The sequence below is a fragment of the Grammomys surdaster genome, unplaced genomic scaffold (assembly GCF_004785775.1).
Source record: "Grammomys surdaster isolate TR1022 unplaced genomic scaffold, NIH_TR_1.0 126531, whole genome shotgun sequence".
NCBI lineage: Eukaryota > Metazoa > Chordata > Mammalia > Rodentia > Muridae > Grammomys > Grammomys surdaster.
The window spans coordinates 8,940,472-8,968,044 of record NW_021621323.1 but is presented as its reverse complement, the minus strand read 5'-3'; the positions used below and the strand labels follow the sequence as shown (position 1 = coordinate 8,968,044).

At 43.9% G+C, this 27,573-nt stretch overlaps 1 protein-coding gene and 1 long non-coding RNA gene across 6 annotated transcripts in view; one reads left to right on the top strand and one right to left on the bottom strand.

Annotated features, from left to right (window-relative positions):
• Nucleotides 1-4,816, bottom strand: part of Npnt (nephronectin) — a 66,399-nt gene extending 61,583 nt beyond the window's left edge. For 3 of the 4 annotated variants that reach the window (XM_028760354.1, XM_028760357.1, XM_028760355.1), the window contains exons 1-2: nucleotides 4,718-4,816; nucleotides 2,780-2,880 (exon numbers count right to left, since the gene is read on the bottom strand). In XM_028760354.1, the coding sequence (XP_028616187.1) occupies nucleotides 2,780-2,880; nucleotides 4,718-4,788 (172 nt within the window). In that variant the 5' untranslated portion in view covers nucleotides 4,789-4,816. The remainder of the gene's footprint in view (nucleotides 1-2,779; nucleotides 2,881-4,717) is intronic. The other variant, XM_028760358.1, reaches the window with a different exon arrangement.
• A 314-nt stretch (nucleotides 4,817-5,130) lies between these two features.
• LOC114614882 overlaps nucleotides 5,131-27,573 on the top strand; it is a 38,770-nt gene continuing 16,327 nt past the window's right edge. For both annotated transcript variants that reach the window (XR_003710395.1, XR_003710394.1), the window contains exon 1: nucleotides 5,131-5,235. This is a non-coding gene — a long non-coding RNA (uncharacterized LOC114614882). The remainder of the gene's footprint in view (nucleotides 5,236-27,573) is intronic.

Sequence of the window (27,573 nt, the reverse complement as noted above, 5' to 3'; positions counted from 1 at the left end):
AGAGAGAGAGAGAGAGAGAGAGAGAGAGAGAGAGAGAGAGAGAGAGATATGCCCTTCCTGTGCCCTCCAGTGCTGTAGTCATAATTGAACATGACCAAGTACAACTGTAGCATTTGCTCAGGCCAGGAATAGTGGTTCTCTGTGCTTTAAAAATAACTCATTTTTAGGGTTCTGTGTTGTTAAGGTTCATGTTGCTTCAGAATGATTTTAGAGATAAGAGAAAATGAAGCATAGGAACTGGATGAATTGCTCAGCCAAAGTCACACAGTCAAGAAGGCCAAGGTGGAATTTAAAGTCTATGTTCCCCCTCAGATATGCAGCTCCCCAACTTCACCACACCTCAGGTGAACTGTGACGTGTGCAAGACAGTCTAACACACACTGGGAATGTGACCATTTCCATCTTCGGTTTCTCTGTTATGCTTTCCTCACATCCTCGGGAACAACAAAGAAGGGAAAGGAAATACTGATGTCACTACTTTGCATTCTTGTAGCAACAAAATGAAGGTTTGAAGCTGACAGTGTCCCCAGTCTGTTAGGAAAGACATGGGATACAGAAAAGTCTGGGAAATCTCTTGGATAATTACATTTCATTATACACTGTAACTTTAAAGGGCCTCCAAACTTGTTCAGATGTAGATTTGCTGAGCCAGTGCATACTTGAGAAATTTTAATTACAGAAAAATAGAATAGCTTCTAGTGTTGCTTGGGGAATTCCGAAGTAGGACCTCTCAGGAGCCCAGGGGTTTTTACCCTAGAATTATTTCGACATACCTGGCATTGAACCTACATTCTCCTAATCTCTGCCTCCAGGGCAGGTGTGAAGGCGTGGCCCACTGCTGCACAGGGCATTCTGCCAGGGCATGCCTCCTTGACCTGAGTAGGGCTGGGCCTGCGTGGACCTCGAGGCTCTTCAGAGTTCAATTTGCCCGTTTCCTAAAAGTTACAGCAGAAAAGACGAGCTCCTTCCTGCAAAGAGGCTGGCCATGTTTTCATCTGGGATGGATTGTTTCCCCATTGGGCCGAGAGAGAAGGTCCATCATCTCTTTACTTTCTTGTAACTTGCCTGGTGGCTCACCAACCTTTATATCTGGTAACCCCTGACTGCCAGTATTTCTAACGCTGTCATGTGTTTGGCAGAAGGGGACTTTCTACTAGGTGCCAACCCTGTTTTGGACCATTTTCCCTTGGAAACAAAGCTGAACTGACTAACCAATAAAAGCCAACAACATTGCCTGGTCCTTCCGTGTGCTAGAAACTAGAAACTCCATCTCTCTCGTAAGCAGGAGGCAAAGGTCCGAATGAGCAAGGGCCAGTGTTCACAAGTAGTAAGGAGCTAATCACTAGTTCCCTTCCCTGCCTGTCCTCAACCAACGACAGCAGCCTGAGTGTTCACTAACCAACCTGTGGTAATCACTCTCTTTCCTCGAACACGTTAAACATCAGCAGATTATTGGTAACAGCTGAGGGAACTCTTCATCTTTTCGATTCCTCAGTCAGCCACTCCATCAATGGGCCAGGCCCCTCCATTGCTCTCTGGCCTTTACAATCCTCCTTCTCTATGACACTTCATGACTGACAAGGCGGAAGTCCCATTGTGGAGCCCACCTCAGTCCCCACCATCTCAACAGATGCCTCAGAAAGTTACTTGATCATTTGGGGTGGGATGTGTCTCTTTTTGGAGGGAGAGGGGAAAACAGGAAGACTAGGATAAATTTTTGAGATCCAGATCTAAATACAATCTGAGAAATGTGTTAAATCACTCAAATTTTTGTTTGTGACTAGGAATTGTATCATTAAATTATCTATTTTGATCATGAATAAAATAGAACTCAGTGTTCTGATTTGACACCTACTGTATATGATTTTGAACAATTATGGAATTTATAAATGATGTTTTCCAGATGTTTCCTATGACACTGTAGGTTGGCCCATGTAGATGTCAGTATAACTTCTCTTCATAAGAAAAGACTGGAAGGGACCGAAGCGATGACTCAGCGGTTAAGAGCACTGGATGCTCTTCCAGAGGTCCTGAGTTCAGTTCCCAGCAACCGCATCGTGTCTCACAACCATCTGTAATGGGATCTAATGCCCTCTTCTGGCACAAAAGTGTAAATGTTGATAGAGCACAAATAGACATAAATCTTTAAAAAAGAAAGCACGAAAGTAAAGAAGAAAAAGAAGAGGCTTGAAGATGGCAAATAGCACCTTACACAACAGCGCTGGTGGAGGTTTTACAGGGATTCTTAAGTTCCCAGTTTATTTAGTGTAAATATTGTCTAGACTCACTATCTCACCGTCATCTCAGAGCTCGGAGCAAAGGAAGGAACTGAAAACAAAAGTTTAAGTGTGGAGACCGAGGCTGGAGAGATGGCTCGGTGGTTAAGAGCACTGGTGTTCTTCGAGAGGACCTGGGTTCAATTCCTAGCACCAACATGTTGGCTCACAACCATCTGTAACAGTTTCAGGCTACCTTCCAGCACCAGGTACTCAAGTGGTACACATACATGCAATCAAAATACCCATACACATAAACTAATAAAATACAGTGGACAACACAGTAAGTGGCTCTCTGTAAATGGCAAAGCTGGCACTGTGACACAGGTGCCTCTGGTTGGAAAGGGGCAGGGTAAAGATTTGGGTCACATCTGCACGGCTAAGGGTTATTCAGTAATGGCAAGCCCTCCAACGTTCAGAGTAAAGTCTAGAACCACGGCTAAAAGATATACCCCCACCCCCTCCACCCCCAGGGAACAGGGGCCTCCAGCCCCAATACTCACGTTGACACTGTCCCCAGGACTGGCGAGCCCAGCCCCAGCAGCAGTCAATCCTGCCTCCATAACGACATAGGCCAATTGAAGATACTATTTGCCTGGGCCACCTACCAAACAAACACAGTATTTCAAATAAATAAAGACCCTTGAGATTTAAAATAATTTCCTCTTTGTTTTATTTAGAATAAAAAAAAAACTTACACCACATCAAGTAATTTTCTACAAACTCCTTACCGCCTGCAGGAATTTGAGGATAAAACACCTTCTCAGTAATAGTTCTACAATGATCTAATTTCTAATTGTAAAGTTAAATGTACACACACCCAGCCCACAGGAGTAGGGAGAAGAAACAGCGTCAGTTGCAAGCAAGAACGCTCAGGCTTTCATGGAATGGTTTCTGAAAGCTTGGAGTAAAACAGATTAGCCAGACTCACAGCTGTTGGGAGCGGGGCGGGGTTGGGGGGCAGTTTTAACTAATACACCCATACGCTGAAACCTGCTGAATAACAGATCTGTCAAAGCAGAAAGAAATGTGTGCTTCCTATAAAGGGCAGATAAGGAAGTGGGCAAGAAGAGGAGGTTATTCAAAAATCAAATGCAACCAAGCTCTTTCTACACAACTGCCTCCTCCCACCCACCACTGCCTTAAGAGAAGCTGAAAAACAGACCGTGGAGAGTGTCTCAAGTGTCCTTACGTTTTACAAGCTGTCTGCGTCAGCAATTCACATTCTTTCCCTCTCTAATGTAAAGTATACCCAAAGAGACCGCAAGTTTAAGATGCAGATTTATGCATCAGATCACACTTAACACCTGTGACTGTTATCCTGCTTAGATTCACACCTACCAGATTTTCTGGACACCTAAATCGGGCTGTTTTGGACGCCTTTTAAAAGCTATCATACATTACAAGTGTGTTGTGTGCTTCTTTGTAAGTGTGTGTGCCCCAAAGTAAAGCACCACATATCCAAATGTGGGCAAAGAATTGCTTTTGGAAAATAAAAGACTTAGCCTCTGGCTGCTTTCCACTTTTCTTTAAACTCTTTATCTTTTCAATTCATCTTCGCTTTACCCTCAGGCCCGAAGTACAAAACAACCCCAACTTCTATTTCCTCCGACCAGGTGGTGAACCGGGAGCGGTGCTTTTTTCTTCCGCGCTCCGTGGCTTTTCCCCTGGTCCCCTCCAGGGACAGAAAGCCAATCAATCCTGGAATTGATTCGTTCCAAGATTGCAGGTAAAACAGGTGCGGCATCTTCAAGGCAGCACTGGGACAAGCTCTGAGGGATGGGGACAGGGGTGGGTGGTGGTGTGAGCCAGCGGGAAACCTATCCCAGCTGAGGCCTTCGGTGGAGACTGAAGGGAAGGACCCTCATGCAGAGCCCGGGATCTCCGGGAAGATCGCGTGGCGCGCTGCCTTGGGGAGTGGGGGGGGACGGGGACAAGCTGAGTGACAACGGAGACCCTGACGGAGGTTGTTGGGACCTGTCAGAGCACGCAATAGTCAGGCCCGCCAGGTCTGAGCGGTGCCGTGTGGTACACGCACACACACACACACACACACACACACACACACGCACACACACACACACACACACACACCCGAGCGCCTCCTCTCAGTACTCCTGTTGAGCTTGTGGACCCCCCCGCCCCCGGCCCTCAGAAAACAAACGGCAAACCGGGAGCCCTCCGGTGCCATTTGTTCCAAGTCCGGTCTTCGCCGCCACCCTTTGTCGAACCGCCCGGTCACCTGCAAGTTTCCCCTCCGGACACAGTCCACCCTGCTCACTGGCCGCGAGCTACAGGGACGCTCCACGCATCACCTGTGTCCCGGCGCCTGCCCGCGCTCACGGCACACGGGGCACGAGCCTCTCTCTCCCCAGCCCCGAGCCGGACTGCGCGACTCGAGGTCCCTACGGGAAGGGGAGGGCGCCCGGGACCCGCCTCACCTCCCGTCGAAGTCGGCGGCCACCTGCAGGTAGAGCGAGGACGCGAGCACCGCCGCTAGGAGCACAGCCATGCCGGCGGACCAGGACGCGGGGGCGCTGGGGGGTTGCGGGAAGCTGCGCGTCCCGGGATCTCCCGGCCACCTTCGGCGGGGCACCCGCGGCTACTGGGACGCACAGGGCGCGGCGCGCAGCCGGGCAGGTCTGCGGCGGGCTGGCAGAGCCCCTCCGGCTCCCTCCTGGCGAGGGGAGGCGCTGCGGCGGGAGCCGCGCCGCCCGCGGGGAGGAGCGAGGCGGGAGGGACGCGCCGCTCAGCCCGCCGCCCTCCCTGCCCCGCCGCCCTGGTGCCCTGGGCGCGCGCCGGGGCTCGCCCCTCCCGAGGCCCCCGGGGCAGGGGCGGCTCAGGGGCGGGGATGCGGCGCGCAGGCAGCTTCTGCCACGGGTGGCGCTTGCCCCGGGCTGCGAGAAAAGTTGCTAAGCTGAGCTAGGAAGAGGGCGTGCCGGGTGACCTGCCTGAAAGGGTGAGCCTAACCGCCTGAGGCTGGGGCGACAGTGGGGGTGGAGGTGGATGTACGCATTCTGTCGGGTAGACAGGTGCCCCCCACATACACACACACACACAGGCGGGGTACAGGAGAGAACCCAACCTTTCCTCCCACAGAGCTGGAATAGCCCTGCGCCTTTTAACTGAAAAAAGGGTTCGGCTCTCAGATCGCATTTTGAAGAAGAAACGTGGAAACTCTGTCTCCCGCAGCTCCACTCCGCGCACCCCATGGGTAGGGCAGGTGCCCCGCCCCAGAAGAAGGAAAGTTAGTTACCACTTAGACAGCTTGTGGCATAGCTGGTTCTTGAGGAGACCTTTTTGGAACCATTTGAAGTAGTAACTGTGCTATTGTTGCAGAGTGAGAAGCATTATACCGAAGGACTGAAAAAGCATGATTTTCATAAAATATACGTTCGAACTTAAATCATTCCTGGCCTTAAACCATACCTCCAGTGGTTGGCTGTCCTGTCCCCTCTTTCCGTGGTCTCCTGGCCTGGCACCCTCTAGGCATGACCATTCAGTACAGACATTGACTGTACTGCTAAATCTTACTTTCTTGCTCAAAAATCACCCGAAAAGCCAAATATGAATACTATTTAAAACTCTCATCTTCCCCTCTGGTGTCACGTCCCACTATACTTTGCCTTTCCCCCACTGTGCTGGTCTCTGTTACAGCATAATTTGTTTATCTATGTCTTCTTTCTGCTGAAATGTAAAGTCTCTAAGAAGGTCTATCTTTGTTTAGTGCCTACACCATTGTCCGGCACATAGTAGGTCCTACATTCAAATGTCACTCCGTTCTCATCGTTTTGAGGTCTCTCTCTCCTACTTCAAATTGTTAATGAAAAGTTCTGTGCCAGTTTGGTTACACTATCCTGAGTTATCAGTATGTGTAAAAACAGGAATTTTCTGCAAGAAAGGGAAAAATAATGGTTCTTTGATTTCCAAGTTGCTTCTGTTAGCAAAACAAGTTTCTATTTTAATCTCAGAAAATTTTCCCTGCCAGTTCAGGCTTGGGACACAGTTTTAGGCAAACAGCTTGGTGTCATCCATTTCAGATGCTTCTAACAAAGCCCCCCACCCCCAAAACAAATCTAAGAGTCAAAATATTTTTTCTGTAGAAAAGTCAAATGTTTGTCAATGTAATGTAGGCGTGTTGCCAGACCTCACTGGCCACTCCTTGGTGGCTGGCATTGCTTATTGACTCCTGTTGGATTCCTGAATGACCTCTATTGGTACAGTGGATATTTAAGTTAACCTACAGGCTAGAGAATAAATTCAGAAGAGGGGAGAAGAGTGATAGGAGGAAATAAGATGGTGTCTCCACACTTCTCAAGAAAGTCCTCTATAGTCCTTCACTTGAACAATCTCCACTTATACTTCTGGGTTCATGCTCACATACTTTTTTTTTGGCTTGTCTTCTATAATATTATTATATGGACTTCTATAATATTACATGTCTCCAAGAGCAGCTCTTGGTAAATTATGTTGTAATTGCCTCTTTGCCACATTAGGTCTTTCTAGTCAACAGGAAGCCAAAGGTAATACGTTTCCTGTCAGTACATCCTGGGTGCTCAGCATGCTGACTGGCACAAGGCTTAAATAGGTCGTGGGGGGTGGGATCTGGATACTGCCTGGTGTACATTAGCTCCTGCCTTGAGGAAGTGGATGGTGTGTCAGTCTGTTGTGTCATGGCGTGAGGAGACCATAAAGGATATCCATGGTGTATCAGGCCATTGTGTTAAAATTAATGAACACCAGTGATTGTGTTGTGCCCGAAAACATTCATGAACCCCAAAAGACCACCAAGGAGCCGATTCTGATGCAATCACACTAGAGTCTCTTTATTCAAGCTCGAGCTTGGGCCACACCTCCTCCGTCTCTGACGAAAAATGGGAGGAGGACCTGAGCCCAGTTTCAGGCAAGTATTTATAGAGGCACAAAGCAGGTATCTAGCCTGGTACACATCTGATTCGGGGGCATTATGGTTTAACATATTTGGCTGGTGTTGGGAGCTAACCCATAAACTTAACTTCTGTTTTCTTCCTGATTAGTTTGTTGTAAGGAAGTGAAGTGTCAGGGGGCAGGCTTGTAACCTGGAGGTGCAGATTTTTTGGGAATAACCTGGAAACTGGTGCTAGCCACAGGTTTTGTTGGGGGAAGGGTAACCTGGAAACTGGTGTTAGACACTGGTCTTGTTGGGAGATAGCCTGGAAACTGGTACTAGGTACCAGCCTGCTAGTTAACTTGAGTTTAACCTTAAGTCATGTTTTCTAAGATGGAACGGAAAAGATTTGGTCTCTCAATTGAAATGAAAAAAAAAAAAGCAACAGGATTCTCGTGTTGCTTCATCTTCTAGATCACTCTTGTTTGTTCAGTGTTGGAGATTAAATCCAAGGTTTCATGCATACTAGGCAAGTATTCTACCATTGAGGTTAATCCTCTGCCCCAGCCTCCATTTCAGCCTTAAAACACACCAGCAAGAATGAGATCAAATGTCCTGCCTTTAGCAGTAACTGCACTTACCCTGTAGGACAAACCTTTGGTTAGGTTTCCTGTCGCATAATGATATCTTACAAGGAGTAATCCCAGTTTTCACACATACAAATAAATATCTGCCATTGGTGGCACAGTGATAGGAATGACTGAGAATCAAATCACTAACTTTCAACCTCCAGAAATTATAGGTGCTTCATTTAGTCCTTTTATCCCAACAAATATTCATCATGGCGTCTACAAACAGCCATTTCTAGGTACTAAGATTTCAGCTGGAGACAAGATCAAGGCTGCCCCTGAGAGAGTTTATAGTCCAGTGAATAGAGCAGGATGCGAAGAGGTTGGACCGTGGGTTTGGTGAAGACAGCGGGATTCAAAGAGGCTGAAGGAAGGTGGAGGACTGCGGGTTTATTGCAGTGGTTTGGTAGCCACTGGAGAGGTGGCTTCTGAACAGAGAAATTAAAGTGAGGGAGAGAGGCGCCGAAGGATAGTGTCCAGCACCGCTTCATGTTCCATCCAGGTCTGAAGTGACTGCTGATGACCAGTGTCAAGAAACGCATTGATCAAGCCAATACTCCACTGCCCCAGCTCCAGTGAGGTGCCCCAGGCTCTGAGTTTACGACTGCGTAAAGGCCACCGAAGGGGATGAACACAAGCCGCTGCTACACTGGTGTCTTCACAACCCAGAGGGAAGAATGGCGTGGCCGTTCTGGCAATAAAAGAAAGGCCTTGGTCAGGCAGGAGGGTTAGCCTGCTTCCCTTGAATCCACTTTGCCCACGAGCAGCCCTAGCCACACCGGAACTCACCGCGGCAGTGCGTCCCCTCATTGGGGACTCTTCACTCACAGATCTCTTTCAACTGGCACCGTTTTGAAGGCTCAAGCCTTCGTTGCTTTAAGGAATTCAGAGACAGACGTTTTCAGGCCAGTCTCATGGTTTCTGTGGTAACTAGGCTTCCTTAAACCCCCATAAGCTTGGGATCTAGTTGCTCCCAGTCTATCTCTCGCGCAGATAACCGGAGCTAACACGGATTCTAGGCCTAGTCTCTAAGCTTTAGTTCGTTTCTTCCTTCCATCCATACCTTCTTCTCTTGTCTTTACAAGGCCACCTTGAGACCAGCAGACACACAAAAGCTGTTCGGGTGGACAACACCCTGACTTTCACCATCCTCTTATCTCCATTAACATTTGAGGCATAAAAGTAACTCTTCAATCTCACAGACCTCCGACTTCTAGACATTCCCACTTCCTTTTATTTTTGCTTATAAAGCGCTCAGTTCTGAGCTGAACTTTACTTTCTTCCGATGCCTTACCAAAAGCAATAACGAACAGAAAGTTACACGAACAACCTCATTTTTTTTTTAACATCTGTACTTAATACATCTGTACCTTGATGCGGTGGGAGAGAGAATCAGCTCCTCGGAGCTGTCATTTGGCTTCCATATGTGTGCAATGGCATACATGAACACAAACAATAAAAACAGAAGTGTTTAAAAACATTGATATCCAGACATGATAGAAAAACTTTCCCCCATGTACACCTAATCTCAGATCTAAGCACCCAGGCTAAAGCCCTGAACCGATGGATAGCAAATATAGTCTAGGGACATATCTAAAGAAGCCATTTTAAGGAAGTTAAAATAGTTTTTTTTTTAATTATTTGTAGAATAGATATGCATTTGAACATCTCAAACTAAGGCAAAAATACTATATAATAGTGAAGTACTGGGAAAATTCTTAAAATGTTAAGGAAAAGTGAAGGAACAGGCTTTTGTCTTTGTTTTAATTCTGGGAGTTTGATAAAATTAGGCAAAAATATGTTTTGAGGGCATGAAGCCATTTTCTCTTATTTGAACCATAAATGACATGTTGTAATAATTATTTCAGCTCAGTCAAGGGTTTCTACCCCAACTTTTATCATTTAATTCCCAGATAAAAGAAACACAAATTGTATTTATAACAAGCCTTTAATGCACCAGAGCTGGGCAGATATCTACCCTCTAAGCTATTAGAATCGACTTGCCCATCAATAACTCCCTGTTATAACTTGCCACGCATGTTCCATCTGGGCACCTCTTATCTCCAATTGGCCAGCCCTCAAGGCCGTGTTTTCATGACTTACCTAATCCGTGACATCTTCTCTCCCTACCTTCTCTCTCTCCCCTCCTCATGTTCTCTGATCTGACCACAAGCTCCAGCCTGGGAACCCAAACCTCGCCTATCACTCCTTTGCCCCGCTATAGGCTGTAGGCATCTTTATTCACCCCTCAGGGATAACCTTGGGGGCAAAGTTACATAGCATCACTTGGGTGCAGGTGCAGATTCTCTTGTTCCTGGAGGCAACCAGGTCTTGGGGACCAGTACTTAGCATTATAATATATAACAAAATTCCAAACCTCAATAATGACATGATTATGTAACCAGACAAAATGAGCTAATGTTCTGTAGGGACTGGAAAGGGTGGAGGAAGGATTCAACAAACAAAATGGCTTGATACTCTTCCAGACAACTGAGTTCTAGTCCCAGGACACATATCTGGTGGCTCCCAACCACTGCCTCCAACTCCACTGCCAGGGCTCCAGTGCCCTCTTCTGACCTCTGCAAGAACCTGTGCATACTCAGCATACATAGACAGACAGACAAACAGACAGATAGACAGACAGGCACACATACATATACATCACACATACACACACCCCACAAATAAAAAAAAGAATCTTTGAAATAAAATGAATCTATTGCAGTTTGATGTCATGGCACATATGTGTGGTTCTCATGACTGAGGAAACTGAGGTAAGAGAATTGCTTGAGTCAATGAATTCAGTAGAATTCAGGCCACTAATGAGATCCTGTCTCAAGACAAAAACAAAATTGCGGGAAAATAATATTCTATAAGCTACTTAGTTTAAAAAATTAGTAATATGAATATATACGTATATAAGCATTAAATTATAATGAAACCATTAACATTTAATAATTCCAATTTTTATGTTAGTTTTCTCCTTGTAAACCAAAGTATGACTCTCTTAGCTAATATAACACATGAGGGAAAAAAAACACTTCAGACACGGTTATTTAAATTTTGAGTATTTCTCATCCATTTTCAAATAATTTTGCGAAGGTAATGGAAGGTTTTACTTGATATCCTTTGGATTCTACTTGAATTTAGCTGGAATCATTGAAGTGGCTGGAAACACTGAACAATAAATTATAAAGCAGCTTCAGGGCTCTAAGATAGTGTTCTATCGTTTCCTGCTCCTCAGCCTCTCTTTGTGTCACAGGTGTTTTTTTACTCACAAATTTAAAAACAGTTATCTTGCTTACTTATAAAAAAAGGGAAGATTGTTCCATGTTTATAAGACATGTTTAGTATCTCAGAGCCAGGCATGGTGATGGTCCCTACCTTCTGTAACATACTATCCTCGGACCCACAGTAAAAATTCTTTTCACTAATGCAAAGGTCAGAACAGGCTGGACAGGTCTCCTGAATAACGTTCTGCAAGCAACTATGCAAGAGCCTAAGTCTCCTGCAACTCTCCTACCTCTGAAACAAACTCTTTTCTACACTCTGTTATAGTTGTGAGAATTGTCAAAGTAGTAGTATTTAGGACTACCTGGGAGATGGGCTTCTGGGTGTGCCCACGGGGGATTGTCTTCATGACACTAATTCAGGTGGGAAGATCCACACACCACACCGTGAGTGGGTGACACCATCTCCAGGCTGGGATTGTGAACTATATAATGGAGCAAGCAAGCTGAGCAGAGGCATGCATTCATGGTCTTTGCTTCCTGATTGTGGATGTCAGAAGAAGAGTTGCTTCAAGCTTCTACCAACTTGGCTTCGCCGACCTCATGGACTGTACTTTTGAACTTTGAGCCAGAATAAATCCTTTCTCCCTGTGTCATTCTTGTCAGGGTGTTTTATCACAGCAGAAGGAAAAGAAAGTATACCACCCCGTTCAGTTCATCTTATTTTACTTTGCCCTATATGTAGATGGAGTGATAAAGAAACCAGGGGTGTATCACAAAGAGTTTTATGTTGGGCCTCAAACTAGCTGAGACTTGACAGAGACGCTAAAGCTGTCAGATATTGCCAAGCAGAGTTTGTTAAAAGACCAGCAAAAAAGAAAAATAAAAAGACAGTAAATGCTAACCAACGCCAAAGAGAAGGCAGAGCCACACAGTGCCGGTCCCTCTTCTTTATCAAGGAAAATGGAGCACCGGAGAATAGGGAACGCATAAAGTGAGTCGTAAATTTTGCAACTCATTTTCTACGGAGGAATTGAATTGGAGAATATGATGGTCTGACTTTCTCTGAGGCAGTATATATCTAAGTTGATAGTGTAATTAACATCAAGCTTAAATGTCGGCAGACCCAGCGGCATGAACACAAATCTTGCAATGAAATATTTCAAGGAAGATGTCATCACCAAATGCTCCCTTGCTATGGTTCCCATTAGGCGTGTAGAATTTTTAACACTCAACGGCTTCCTTCTTAGCCGTATCTGATCGAAGCAAGCTCATGATGACTACTTAAAGGAAACTTACTCATTCTGCTGCTCCCTTTGGACTGCCAGAGGGGAGTCAGGATCGTGAAGAATAAGAGTTGGAAATGGAAGAGTCCCCAGAAACTGGCATTTCTTTCTCTGGGGCTACATGTTTTTTCTATTGTCTCTACTTTATCCAGTCTTCAGACTAGCTGTCCTCATGGCCCTTCTAGGCTCGGCCTCCAGTCACTCTCATTCTTCTGGGCCTTGGAGATGTGTCTAGTCACATTACCATCCAAAAGGGTGGCTCCAGCTCTCCAGATAAAAACAATCAGCTTTGCCTGGTTCACAGGCAGGTGCCTGATCAGAGAGGATTGAGTTTATTTGGTTTTACCATGGAAAGAACTCAAGCCTGAGTCTACTTAGGTGAGGGAAGTCTAGAAAAGTAAACTGAGGAGAAACCTAACGTGTATCTAGAGTGCTGTGAACTGGGCACCATGTGTGAGAATATCAGGAAAACAAGTACACCGGACACATTCATATACCGAGGCACTGGGAAAAACTGGACACAGTAAGAGTGATATTTGCTGTATCTGTGAATAATTCACCATTAAGTTATTAAAGTATTGATTTTGTGTAAATGTGTGCCTGAGTGTTTATGAGTCTGTGCACCACATGAGTTTCTGGTGCCCAAAGAGGCAAGAAGGGGGCATGAAATCCCCTGGAGTTACAAGCAGTTGTGAGCTACTGTGTGGAAACAGACCTGAACACAGGTCCTCTGCAAATGTTCTTGACCGCTAAGCCATCTCCAGCCCCACTGAGTTTTAAGTTCATAACTTTCTTTTCATTAATTATGTAAAATGCTAACATTGAAACAAAATTTTAGTACATTTAAAAGTTAAGCAAAGGTTTTCAGGTCAAATGCTGATAAATTTTGTATTTAAAAGTCACAGGATGTGACTCATTTTGTAGAGAATGGTAGGTTAGTACTTATGCTGGGAACAACTATCAACCCGTGGCTTCATTTATTTTCGTTTCAATTAATTTACTTATTTAATTAAGTGGCACTCCTGACAGGGGCCCTGTGTCTGTGAGGGTCAGAGGGCAATTTGCAGGAATCTGCTGTCCCTTTGTCCCTTTCAGGTCCCAGGGATCAAACTCTTGTCACCAGGCTTTGGGGTAGGCACCTTTAACTCACTTAGCCATGCTGTCAGCCCTCAACCCATGATGCCTCTTTACTGTGATGTGCCCTAATGAAGACAATGTGAAAAATGTCAGAACTCTCAGTGGAGAGACCACTTTACACGTTTCCTATGATACCTTTACTTCTGCATTTGCTGTAAATGAGAATGGATCTAGTTCAGGAAGTTTCTAGAAGCCAGGCAGTGGCATAGGTATTCAGTTTCAGTTACTTGGGAGGTTGAAGCAGAAGGACTACTTGAGGTAGGAAGTTCTAGACCACACTGGGCAACAAAAAGCAAAGCGAAACCAACCAACCAAACGAACAAGAAACAAACCAGTCAAGTGTGGCAGGCGTGGCAGTACACACCTGTGGGCCTGTACTTCCGTTGCTTGGGAGGTGGGGGCCACTTCAAGGCCAGTTGGGCTTTGTATCAAAACCAAAAGCAACAAAAAATTCCTAGAGAAGCAGCTCCTGCTGCCGTCATTGTCCTGAAGCAGAGCAAAAGCTTTGTGCTCAGGCCTGGCCTGTCCCATTTTAGAGGCCTCAGTGGAGTCAAGGAATGTAGGCAGCTGGATTGACTCGCACATCCCAAGATCACCTCTTCAGGATTAGAATTCATCTCTGGAACAAAGAGTTTCATTAAAATAACATTTTTGAACTTGAATAAAACTTGGATTTTTTTTCTAAAGTAAAAGTTGAAGAATCCTTTCATCTTTTTCAATAAACCATAAAATGTGAAATCTTTTAAATATTAAAACAACTGCATCCGCTTTTTTAAATAAATGGTTGTTTATCATATTATAGTGGAGAAATAATTTATGCGAGTGTGCAATTGGAAATGTTTTCTGAAAGGTTTAAAGCTATCGTTTTAAAGAAAGTATCTCAGATAAGGTTTGAAATGAATCCTATCCGTTACTTTGCCTTTGTAGTCTGTGTTTGAGGCGTGTGTGATTGATCTGTCTGAAGTCCAGCCAATGCCCCTGTATCACCCTGGAAGTGATTTATGTTTGCATCCTTCACATCTAGTGTCCATGGATTACTTAGTGGCTGTCATCTTCAGCTAAAGAGAACTGTGTCTTATGTTGCCCTCACTGTTGAAGACATCTCATTCTGTATTCAATTGTGATTTCTTAGGAAAGACATTTTTCCGGAGGGCTGAAAAAGGATCTGACTGAACAGTAACACTAGGCACCCACTCCCCTGACCTTTACTTGGAAAGAGGAAAAGGAGATTGGGAACCTGAGCAGAGCTTGCAGTTCATTTTCAGGAAAAACCACACTGTTGGAGGTTCAGCATCACCCCTGGCCTTCAGAGGAGAGATCTGGAACCCAGCGAGGTTCAGTAAGTTACCCAGGTCACTAGCCAAGGAGAGACTAGGTAATAGCCTTGGTTTGACTCTTTCCAAAGCCCCGTGCAGGGTGCTCTGTCCACCGTACCCTGTGCTGTAGTGATTTCACAGACTGTAGATGCATACAGCAGAAGCGTGTCGGTTACACAACTATGGAAATACTTCATTCTGAGGTGTGTGTGTATGTACTTGCATGGTGGAGTGATAGAAATGTTCTTATTCTATCATTAGCAAACTGCATCCTCTGTAGTATTAGGGCAGTCCACTTTCTACTGTTAAAGAGGAAATAGTAGCTAATAAGAAGTTCTCTAGGGGGCCTTCTGCAGTAAGCTCCACTAAGGTCTGAGTTGGTGATGCTAACTAACATGGACTCACAGGCACTGTAGACTGTCGTGTGCTCACATAAAACTATCACAGAGCCTTCTGCATATCCTCCAACTGACAGAGAAGTAAAGGTCTGCTAAAAGGAACACTGCTTTATGCTTTGGGGTTCTGCAGGCATTCTTATGGGAGGAAGGAGACTTGAAAGTCACCGTCAACTGACTGGGTAAAACCTAAGAGCTGGGGACGTGGAGACTGCTCAGTGCATAAAAGTGCTGATGGCACAAGAGGATTCCCACTGGATTGAGCTTGTTAGCTACAGTCACCCTGTTTATGGGCCTGAGTTCAACTGGGAGATGCTGCCTCGGTTAATAAGATAGAGAGTGATGAAGGAAGGCTTCCAACATTAACTGGCCTCCATGTTCAGCATGTAACTCTAAACATGTATATATACATACATATGAACACACATATGCACAAGTATACACCATACATAGTGGTTTAAATATGCTCCGCCCAGGAAGTGGCACTATTAAGAGGTATGGTCTTGTTGGAGGAAGTATGTCACTATGGGGATGGGCTTTGAGACCCTCCACCTAACTGCGTAGAAGCCTGTCTTCTCCTGGGTCCCTTCAGAACTAGATGTAGAACTCTCAGTCCCTTCTCCAGCACCACGTCTGCCTGAACACTGCTGTGCTCTTGCCTTGATGATAATGGACTGAAACTCTGAACCTGTAAGCCAGCCCCAATTAAATGCTGTCCTTTATAAGAGTTGCCTTTCTCATGTGTTTCTCCACAAGAATGGAAACCCTAACTAAGATATCATATATTCATACACATAAGAGAAAAAAAAGAGAGAGTGCTAAGAATAGACCCATGAGTGTCTTTGTCTCAGATCAGCTCTGAACTAGTGAAAACCAAGACAGGTGATAACTAAGTTTATGAAGACAGGGCAGGCAAGAAAGTGCCTTGCTCAATGCAGTACGAAGCCTCTGAGCCAGAGGTTGGCCTTATCCTTCCTGGTCTCTCTCTGAGCCAGGCTCTACGACCTTCCAGTTGCCTTATTTATAAGGGAATTCCCTTAGAGACAAGTGCTATCCACCTTTCATTACGAGCCCAAAACTGGCCCCAAAGATGAGAGAGATAGTGATGTTGAAGATATATGAGAAGTGTTTGCACAAATATTTTTCTTACTAACAAAAGAGGATATTTCTAAGGCTAATAAATCCATGGTTTTTGTATTTGTGTCTTAAGGTAGAGGAGCTATTCAATTGCCTAAGTATTCTCAGTGAGTTTAATGTGGTTACTTAATGTAGCTACCCAATTGTTTACATGCACAGATAAAAATAGGAGAAGGAATGCACTGGAAAAGCATTGGAAAATTCCTTTATTTGTCCTCAGATGAGGATTTTTTTTGCATTTTTTATTGGATATTTTATTTACATTTCACATGTTATCCCCTTATCCCATTTCCCCCCTCCCACTCAGGAACCCCCTAGCCCATCCCCCCTCCTCCTGCTTCTATGAGGATGCGCCCCCACCTACCCCCCCCCCACTTCCACCTCCCCACCCTGGAATTCCCCCACACACGGCTTCCAGCCTTCATGGGACTAAGGATCTCCTCTTCCACCTGTACCTGACAGGACCATCCTCCCCTACATATATAGCTGGAGCCATGGATCCCTCCCTAAAGAGGATTATTTTTTTAAAAGATTTATTTATTTTATGTATATGAGTACACTGTCACTATCTTTAGATACAGCAGAAGAGGGCATTGGATCCCATTACAGATGGTTGGGAGCCACCATGTGGTTGCTGGGAATTGAACTCCAGACCTCTGGAAGAGCAGTCAGTGCTCTTAACCACTGAGCCATCTCTCCAGCTCTAAGAGGACTGTTTTTAAGTTGTGATTGAGCTTCACTCTTCTGAGACTTTTTTTTAAATAAAAGATTTATTTATTTTATATCTATGAGTACACTGTAGCTGTCTTCAGACACACCAGAAGAGGGCATCAGATTCCGTTACAGATGGTTGTGAGCCACCATATGCATACTGGGAATTGAACTCAGGACCTCTGGAGGAGCAGTCAGTGCTCTTATCCGTTGAGCCATCTCTCCAGCCCCTGATGATTTTTTTTTTTAAGTTAGCGAGTTGGGGCTTCACACAGCTCAGGTTGATGTCAGGCTTCGCTGCATGCTACATTGAGTTAAGCGTCACCTTGAACTTTCGATTTTCCTACCTCTACCTCCTGAGTGCTGGAAGTACGAGCATGAGCCACCATGTCAGGTGTATGCAGTACTGGAAACTGAACTTAGGGACTTGTGGGTCCTCTGCCAGCCCTCTACCAACTGAGCTAGCTTCCTAGACCATATGATCAATTAAAAATACTTTTACAACGATTGAGTATGTGTATGCACAGGATGTACATGTACCAGCACACAATCCATGGCACATGTGTAAAGATTAGAGAACTTTGTGTGGCTGGTTGTGACTTCCCACCTTTATATGTGTTCTGTGGATTAAATTTAGATCATCAGGCCCACATAGCATCTTTACCCACTAAACCATCTTGCTAAACCCTGATAACTGGCTTTTGAAACTACATCTATTCAGATATTTGTTTCAGTAAATCTGAGGTAGGGAATAATGACAAGGTGGCTTTAACGAAGATGTCTGTGACAGTATGTGCAAAGGAACTGGCAGAGTAAAGACCTGAAGACAGTGTCACAGTAATCAAAAGAGCATAGAACTGAGAAAAACACAAGTTTTAGTGACGGAGTAGATGTTGGGTTGGAACCACAGTGAGTAACTGCGGTCTTCGTTCTAGCACTCCTGCTTGGGAAGCTTCTCAGGGGAGGTTGTGAGGTAAGACCATCCTTCAGACAATACTGTTAATCCTGGTGCATCTGTCCATTGTCATTGCCAATCAGGACCAGGACATCTGCTATTTGGGGTTGCCATTTTTTCCATGCTGTTGTGACAGGTGCCAACTGTTCCGTTCCTAAAACCCATGTAGGGGGAATCAAGATGCTCAAGACGGGAGGACTCTGAGGAGAAATGAGGAGGAAATAATAGATCCCCCAGGATAACTCATCCCTAGGATGCTAGACTAGCATGTTGTGAATGGGGTTTATAACCTTTCTTGTGGGTTCATAGTTGTTCATTGATGTTAGCAGAGTGGCTCCTAGTCAAAAGATAAAGGACCTCTCCTGGCCCATGTTTCGTGGTTCTTCAGTCCATCTCCCGCATCCCAGCCAGTGAGTCTACCTGGTAGAAATAGCTACTGACTCATGGTCTTAGTTAGTAGACCCAGCTCTTCCCTCTCATTTCTATTTCAGAATGAAACTCAGGGACACAAAGTGAACACTGTAAATCAGAATGGATACTAAAAATTCCCACCTATAAACTTAGCTAGTGAAAGGAATCTTATATTTGCACTGCTTAGGAGATAAAAAAAAAAAAAAACCAAACTCATGAACAGTTCACTTGGAGAAAAAATGTGATAGTAAACTCAAAAGTCGCAGATGCTTGTAATCCAGCTACTTTGGCGGGGGGGGGGGGGGAGGGTGAGGCAGAAGCATCATGAGTTGGCTGCCAGCTTAGGGTTACAGTGAGCAACCCTGTCCTTAAAAAAGAACTAACTGCTCAAATATTCCAAATGATAGAACATGTGGGTATTGACATAAATGTTCATGAAAGCTATGAGCTATGTATTTAGGAAGCTATTTATCTGAGTATATGTCTAGCTCTTTGAATATTATGTCTGTTGACTTTTCCACAATTAATATGCCAGCTATTCAGAAATTCAATTTGTAATATTTTTAAGTTATTTGCTTTGCCATTTTACTTTGATTATTTATTTTATGTGGATGCATGCTTTGCCTGCATATATGTCTGTGCACTGCATGCATAATGCCCTCAGAGGCAAGACGTGGGCCTTAGATCCCAAAGAACTGGAGTTGTAGACAGTTGTAAGATGCCCTGTGGGTGCTGGAAATTGAACGTCAGTCCTCTGGAAGAGCAGAGGTGCTCTTAATCACTTAGCTCTCTCTTCAGCTCTGCTTTGTCATTTTAAAAGTGTCATTTATATAGTGTAAAAAATTAAAGTAGGGGCTGGAAAGTGGGCTCAGTGGTTAAAGAATTTACTGTTTTTAAGAGAACTGGAGTTCCATTCTTAGAATCTATGTTGAGTAACTTGCATTGTCTGTAACTCTGGTTACAGGGGATCTGAAGCCTCTGGCCTCAGCACACACACACACACACACACACACACACACACACACACACACACACTATTAAAGAATAAAACAACAAACGTAATACAAAGGAAAGTAAACTGTTCTTCCATGCATGCCCTGGGCCCCACTCCCTAGAGGTAAATATACCAACTGTGTGCTAACTCCTGAACGTGTGAGTGTATATGAAATTCACGATTAGTGACAAACAAGAAACCAGCTCCATTCAAAATGTGTCCACGGGCTGGAGAGATGGCTCAGGGGTTAAGAGCACTGACTGCACTTCCAGAGGTCCTGAGTTCAAATCTCAGCAACCACATGGTGGCTCACAACCATCTGTAATGAGATCTTCTGGTGTATCGGATGACAGCTACAGTGTATTCATATATAACAAATAAATAAATCTAAAAGAAAAAAAAGTGTGTCCACAAGACAATGTTTCATTGTCTTAGCACAGCTACATAGCTCTAGACAGGACACTTTTGAGTGACAACTTTCTAAGCAGGGAGGAAAGGGAATTGGATACAGATAACAACCATCTCCTTCTCCTTCCCAGAGACCTACACAGACTTATCTCTCCCTTTAGGCAAGAGAAGTGAATGGTCATTAGTTAGGCGGATACTATTCGTTGCCTCAATATTAACCATACCTTAATATCTGTTCAGAAATTGAGAGAACACACACTTACTGATATATCTACATATATCAGTATATATATATATATATATGCATAGTTGCCTAACTAGCATATTTGTTCAGACAATTGTGACATAATGACTACCACACAGTAACTTCTTCACTATTGATTGTCATTATTATTATTATTATTATATTTTTGAGTCAGCACATATTTTTTAAATGAAGACTACTCCCCAACAGAAACTACATTTTTCTTGACCAGTCCCTTTCAAACTGACACTGTCACACTCACGAAGATTACAGCAGAGATTTTTTGAAACGATATAAGAGTTATTGTGGGCTGAAGGAAATTCCATTTAAACATAGTGAAATGGTTCTGGAAATAACAGCTAGGTGAATAAATGTTTACTTTCTGATGAGTATCTAGCCACAAATATTTTCTAATCATGTTAATATGCAGGCAGAAATAAGAGGGTTGGGTAGTAAACATTTTTGGTGTATTTGTCCAAAATATCATGTTAAGCAAGTGAATTTTAAATCGTTGACAGATTTCTGGAGGAAAAAACGGCCTCACTGATTCTGGTCTGGTTTGTGCTGTCCTGAGGAAGAGGGAATGGCAGACGAGGGCAATGTAAATGCTCAGGAAGTTTCTTCTCCTCTTAGGCACAATTGCATGGACAGCCACAGAGAAGAAAGACCACAGAGGAGGGACGGCCTTTAGTTCCCTGTGACAGGGTCCTGAGCCAGAACCTGAAGTGAGCAGGCACTGCTGAGAACCCAGCTCTGATAGTCTTTCGCCTGCGTGGGGCTGGTTCTAGTCCCTGTAGTAGTGGAGGCCACGTAGTGAAAGAGTTTGCCTTTTTTGAGACCGAAATCTTCGGTCTCATTTTCTCATTGTCATCCTTAATCTCAAAATGTGTTGCTAAGTATGAAAATATGATTATATGTGACAAGTTATTTAATTTCTCAGACTTCCTAGCTTTTGGTTCCTGGACAAGTACAGGGAATGAGATGATAGCGGACATCTCTCCCAAATTCCAAGTGCTGGAAGAACCAGACCTAGTCTGATTCAGCCCCATCATTTACAGAAAAGGCAGATGAACCCAGTAATCTGTGTTTCAAAACACAGCTCTGAAAACTACATCTCCAAGAGGCCAAGTGTCAGGCCAGATGCACTCAAAAGAAACTTCTAAGGAGCCATTTTCTTTCTCTTGGGCTTTGACAGCCTTATTATCTGAGAAATGCTTCTACTTTTTACAATAGCTTCTAAATAGTTCCTCTAAAATGTGTGTGTGTGTGTGTGTGTGTGTGTGTGTGTCTGTGTGTGTTAGAAAAATAATTGTTAACTGGAAGAAAGCATCTGATAGATGTAGATATGCAAGCTGCTATTAGGTGAGGTTTTAGCAAATTAACATTGGTTCCTGATTGGTTGTTACAGATATCAGTATAAGTTGAAAGGAAATTATTGAATTTTATTTATTATTGAATTATTTATTTATTATTATTATTAATTATTGAATTACTTAATTTGATTTGAAATGAGAGTGATATTTTATTTTAGATTTTTTAAATTTAATTTTATTTTTTATTGGATGTTTTATTTACATTTCATATGTTGTTCCCTTACTCCATCTCCCACCCACCCAGGAACCCCCTATCCCCTCACCCCTCCTCCTGCTTCTCTTAGGATGTACCCCTACCTACCCCCCCACTCCCACCTCCCCACCCTCAAATTCCCATCCCCTGGGGCGTCCAGCCTTCATGAGGCCAAGGTAGATTTTTTTATACTAACAAATTAATTGTTGTTGTCCAAGTTGAGTGATACTCAGTTCTAATTTCTCCTTAGTGAATTTTATAATTTTACCTATCCCCATGTGTTTTAGTCAGTGTTTTATTTGTGAAGAGACACCACATCCATGGCAACTTTTATCAGTGAAAGCATTTAATTGGAGTTTGCATACAATTTCAGAGACTTAGTCCATTCTCATCGTGGCGGGAAGCATGGTGGCACTCAGGCAAACATGGTGCTACAGAAATAGCTGGGAGTTCCCCGTCCAGATCTGCAGACAGCAGGGAGAGAGAACTAGGTTTGGCGTGGCCTTTTGACCTCAAAGCCCATCCCCAGTGACTCCCTTCTTCCAACAAGGTCACATACAACAACTAGCCTTCTCAAGTAACACCTCTTCCTAAAGACCAAGCACTCAAATGCATGAGCCTATGGGGGCCCTTTCTATTTGAGCCACCACACCAGATATAATGTTTTGAATTAAAATGAAATATTTTACTTTGTGATCTATATTTCATGCTTGCCGAGTTATTCAACATTATTTCCTTTTAAATAATATTAGCAACCTTAAACAAGTGAAAAATATTTTCTTTTAAGCGTCCCAAATTACAAATTGAACAGGAAAAACAACTTGACCTAGTTCAGGAAATGTAACCACTGGAGACAGTAAAGATAAATGTTAACCAAGGAGCTGTCACAGTTAACCCTTAATTGCTTACCTGGCAAATTAGAATCTTTATCATAATTTCCCCATCAATACCTGTGTTCCAATATATTCAGTTATAAAAAAGAGATAACTTTTAAACAATCCATATCTGTTCAATCAAAGTGATATGCCTTATCTCATTATTCCTGTTAGAGCCAGGCTGAGCCTAGATGATTTACAAAGAAATGTATTTTCCCACAGTTTTGGAAGGTTAGAAGTTCAAGACCCAGTGACAGTATAGTGAGTATTTGGTGAGGTCTCCTGAGCTCCCGGGGCTTTGTCTCTTACTGCATCTTCACATGGAAGAAGGCAGAAGGGCAGGTGTAAGGATGGCAGGATGCTAAGACATTAGCGAAAGTGGGAAGGGGTTAAGCAACCTTGAGAGTAAGGACTCTCGGAAGGGAACAGTAGCTGCTGGAGACTGGAATCTTGGGACTCCACAAAGAATCATGGTGAAGCCATGCAGAGCACCAAAGACTCTTTCAGTAAGACAAGGAGCAAGGAGCTGTCATCATACTCTCCGGCTTTCTGCCTGCTGATTTTCTTCTGAGGCTTCCTCAGCTTCCGGGGGGGCAGGGACCCAGAAGCACAGACAGTGGATAGTGAGTATATGGACAGTTTAAGAAAAGTCAAGACTCTCTAAAGCAGCAGACACAGATTGAAGGAAGTATGTCACTGGGAACGTGTCCTTGGGGGCTCTTTCCTGACTTAGTGCCTGCCAATCACTGCTTGGCTCTGTTTCTTGGCAGCTATGATATGACCTTCCCTGATCTACCACTCTTCTCCTATTGTACTAGAGTAATACTTCAGAAACTGTGGGCCTAAATAAATCCTCTCCACCACAGGTTGTTTATTTGGCATTTGGTCACAACCATGAGAATTCTGATGACTGTTTTGTTTGCAGAACAGTTTGTACTCGCTACATTTCTACTAACCCCAGCTGCAAGAATGTATGCATTTATGTGGTTTCTCCTGTTATAGTGTACATAAGGAATTATAGAAAAAGTTAAGTCAAATATTTAAAACTATATATTTTTTAGATTAGCTGTAAATTGCGCCCATCATGTAGTATAATCTAGAATTAGACTTTGATGACTAACATGACAGGATTAGTAGGTATTCCAACCTAAGAGCACATTCCTTTCTATGATGAGGAGTTGGCCAGGGAGTTATAGCATCTCTATCATTAGCATGGATATGTCTACAAGTCAACACACACAGGAAGACATGTGTGCCTTGAACCTTGTGCTGCCACTGTACTTGGTAATGTATAAGAGTCACACAGGTGGTATGGATTTGAAGGTATGAAGGGGTCATGAAGAACAGCTGAAGCTTGACACTGTGAGAGGTCATGGAAGATGTAGCCTCAATTGCAGTTGAAGGTCTAGGACTGAAGGGGCCATGCACAGAAGTGGAGGCTTGGGACCAGAAAGGGAGCCTATGAGATGCTATTGGTGAAGCCTAGTTGCAGTGAGAAACCCCAACATGTTAGAGATGCCAATACCATGGGGTGACCACCAGGAACAACAGCCACAATGTAGTGGAGTCAACCAGGGCCCAGAGTGCTACAGAGGAGTGCAGAGCTGAAGTTTCCCAAGCCCTTTTGAGAAGCCCAGAAGATTGTGTATGGATCCCAGCCATTGGAACAAGAAGCTATGAAGCTGAAGTTGACTTGGAGACCCCAAGATGTTAGAGATGTCAGAGCCGTGGAACACCTGCCAAGGAAAGCTGCTGAAGGAGAGTGGAACCAGCCCAGGAAAAAGAAGTTTGTTGCAGTCAACAAAGATGAAAAAGGAGTTGGAGATCTGAAGACTGCTTTGACATCAGCCATGGAGATGCAGAGTTTGGAGTTTGCTCAGCTGGTTTTCTGTCATGCTTTGGAGATTACAATTAAATGATGGGATGGATCTCAGAAGATACTTTCACGTTTGGACTTTTAACATTGTTGAGGCTGCTATAGACAATAGGGGCTTTTGAAGTTGGTCTAAATGTATTTCGCATGATGCTATGTTTAGGTATGCCCCCCATAGACTTATGCTTGAACAAGCCTATGGGGCCAGGGTATGGAATGTGGTAGTTTGAGTATGCCTAGCCCAGGGAGTGGAACTATTTGGAGGTGTGGCCTTGTTGGAGTAGGTGTGTCACTGTGGGTTTGGGCTTTAAAACCTAACTCCTATCCACATAGGAGGCAGTCTTTTTCTAGCTGCCTTTGGATGAAGATATAGAGTCCTTAACTCTCCCTGCACTATGCCTACCTGGACAGTGCCAGTTTCTCATCTTGATGACAAGGGACTAAACCTCTGAACCTGAAAGCCAGCCCCAATTAATTGTTGTTTAAGAGTTGCTTTGGTCATGGTGTCTGTTCACAATAGTAAACCCTGAGACAATCCCCCCTCTAAGGAAAACACTTGAAACCTCACACCAGAATCTTAGAAGTCCAAGGAGATGGACTGGTCACTAGTTTCCAAGAGTAATAAACTAGCATTTTGATAGCAGAATACCTGAAGGTGTCCAATTTCCATCTGGTTGCCTCATGTGAGAAAGTCTACAAAAGTATGAAGTAGGAGACTGGTATTAAATCTTATTCTACTTATAATTTCTGATTTATGGTAAATACTAGCCATTGGTGTATTTGCAGTTATTTTTGAAATACTAGAATGATCTTTATTCATCACAACTTCAGTGTTCATCACATACAATATATGAATAACTTGGAGACTATAAAGAGACTGTTGAGACGTGTACAGAGTGTGCTTCTCCATTACATCACTATCTGCTTTTCCTTCACAATTCCTAGAGCACATTAAAATCACCAACAGCTTCAAGCCTGGGTGTATTTTGTTTTTGAGACACTTTGTATCTCAGGCTGGCCTGGTCTTTGACCCATTTCCATATCTATCAGACTATCTGTCCTCATTTGGCAAGTTCAATGGAAATACTAGCCTCTGCCCCTCATGAGGTAATTTACATTTATTTTGATGTGAGATGGCCAGACTTGATTTTAAGTGTGCTACAAACAAACACACAGAGGTTTTTTCCTTCTCTTCCCTCTCCATCTCCCCTTTCTCCTCACTGTTCTTCTCCTGATCCTCCTAATTTTCACATTCTCCCCACGTTGCCCAGGTTGGCCTGGATTTGCTAAGGTCAAATGATCTCTTGTCTCGGCCTCAGTAGCTGGGCCTATAGGCATGCACGGTCACATCCCACAGGACGAATCTCATTTCAGAAAATAGCACCTTGACCTATCACTCTCCTCCTCCAAGAACTGACTGGCTCCTCACTTCAGACTGTGTTATAGGATACTATTTGTATTTAGAAATTACTCTATCGTTTGGGTTTTGTTCTGATTTGCTTTTGTTGCAGTGCTAAAACACGGAACAAAGACAACATGGAGAGGGAAGAGTTTATTTGGCTTATAGGTTACAGTCATCATTTAGAGAAGTTGAGGCAGGAATTCAAGGCAGGAACCCGGAGGCAGGAACTGAAGCCAAGACCACGGAGTACTGGCTTGGATTCCTCTGGCTTGCTTGCTACCATTTATATTTATTTATTTATTTATTTATTTAATTTTTTTTTTACTTATTTACTTTACATCCTTCTCACTGCCCCTTCCCTGTCACCACTTCCCACAGTCCTTTCCCTATGTCCACTCCCTTTCTCCTCTGAGACAGTGGGGGTCACTCTGAGTACTCCCCCTATCCCCCACACTTCAAGTCTCTTCAAGCCTAGGTATTTCCTCTTCCACTGAGGCCAGACAAGGCAACACAGCTAGAAGAACATATCCCACATACAGGCAGCAGCTTTTGGGATAGCCCCCACTCCAGTTTTTCAGGACCCACATGAAGACCAAGCTGTACATCTGTTACACATGTGTGGGGAGGCCTAGGATCAGTCCATGTGTATATGTTCTTTGGTTGGTAGTTCAGACTCTGAGAGACCTAATGGTCCAGGTTAGTTGACTCTGTTTGTCTTCCTATGGAGTCCCTATTCCCTTTGGGACCCAGAATCTTTCCTTCTATTCTTAGATAAGAATACCCAAGCGCCATGCACTGTTTGGCTATGGCTGTCTGTATCTCTCTGAGTCAGTTGCTGGGTGAAGTTTCTCAGAGAACAGCCAGGTTAAGCTCTTGTCTGCAAGCATAACAGAGTGTCATTAATAGTAGTGTTATAGATTGGTGCTTGCCCATGGGATGGGTCTCTAGTTGGGCTGGTTATTAGTTGGACATCCTTCAGTCTCTGCTCCATTCCCTGTGCCTGCATTACTTGTAGACAGCATACATTTGGGGTTGAAAGTTTTGTGGGTGGGTTGGTGTCTCTATCGCATTGCTGGGGTTCCTGCCTGGCTATATAGGAGGTGGCATCTTCAGATTCCATATTCTCAATGTTGTGAGTCACAGCTAAGGTCAACCTCATTGATTCTTGGGAGCCTCCCCATTGCACCTTTCTTATATAGCCTAGATCCACAGTAGGCTAGACCCTTCTGCATCAAATAACAGTTAAGAACATGCCTCACCAACGTGCTTGCAGAGCAATCTGACGTAATCATTCTATTGAGGTTCCCTCTTCTCAGGTGACTACATTTGTGTTGACAGCTGAGGTTAATGATGACAGTTTTCTTTACTCATTTTGCATTTATTGTTCTCAATATTCCTACTCACAAAGTGTGTGTGTGTGTGTGTGTGTGTGTGTGTGTGTAGTGTATTGCTTTAAGTGTTGGATCAAGGTGTAAACAAAATCCACTTTTAAGACAATCTCATTTTCTACCTTTACAAAGTTTGACAGTTTTATATGTCAAGGACAAGGTCGGGGTAGACATGGACAAAGGGGTGACTCTGAAAAAGACTGTAGGCAAAATTAAACTTTCTGTTAGATTTTTGGAGGCTAGGTGACTTCTATGAGGATCAGAGTCATATCTTCTGCTCTGTGAGAGGTATGAGAGATATGGGGACTCCAGAGGAAAGAACTGTGCCATACTCCTTGGGCAGTGGACTGTAAACTTGAAGGTCCCCGTAGATTTTTCTTGATTTAAAAATGGCATCATGCCCTTCTGCCCCTGCCTGCTCCTCCCAGCTGGAGCAGACACAGAGTCAGTCTGCTCCTGTCCTGTGGAGAAAC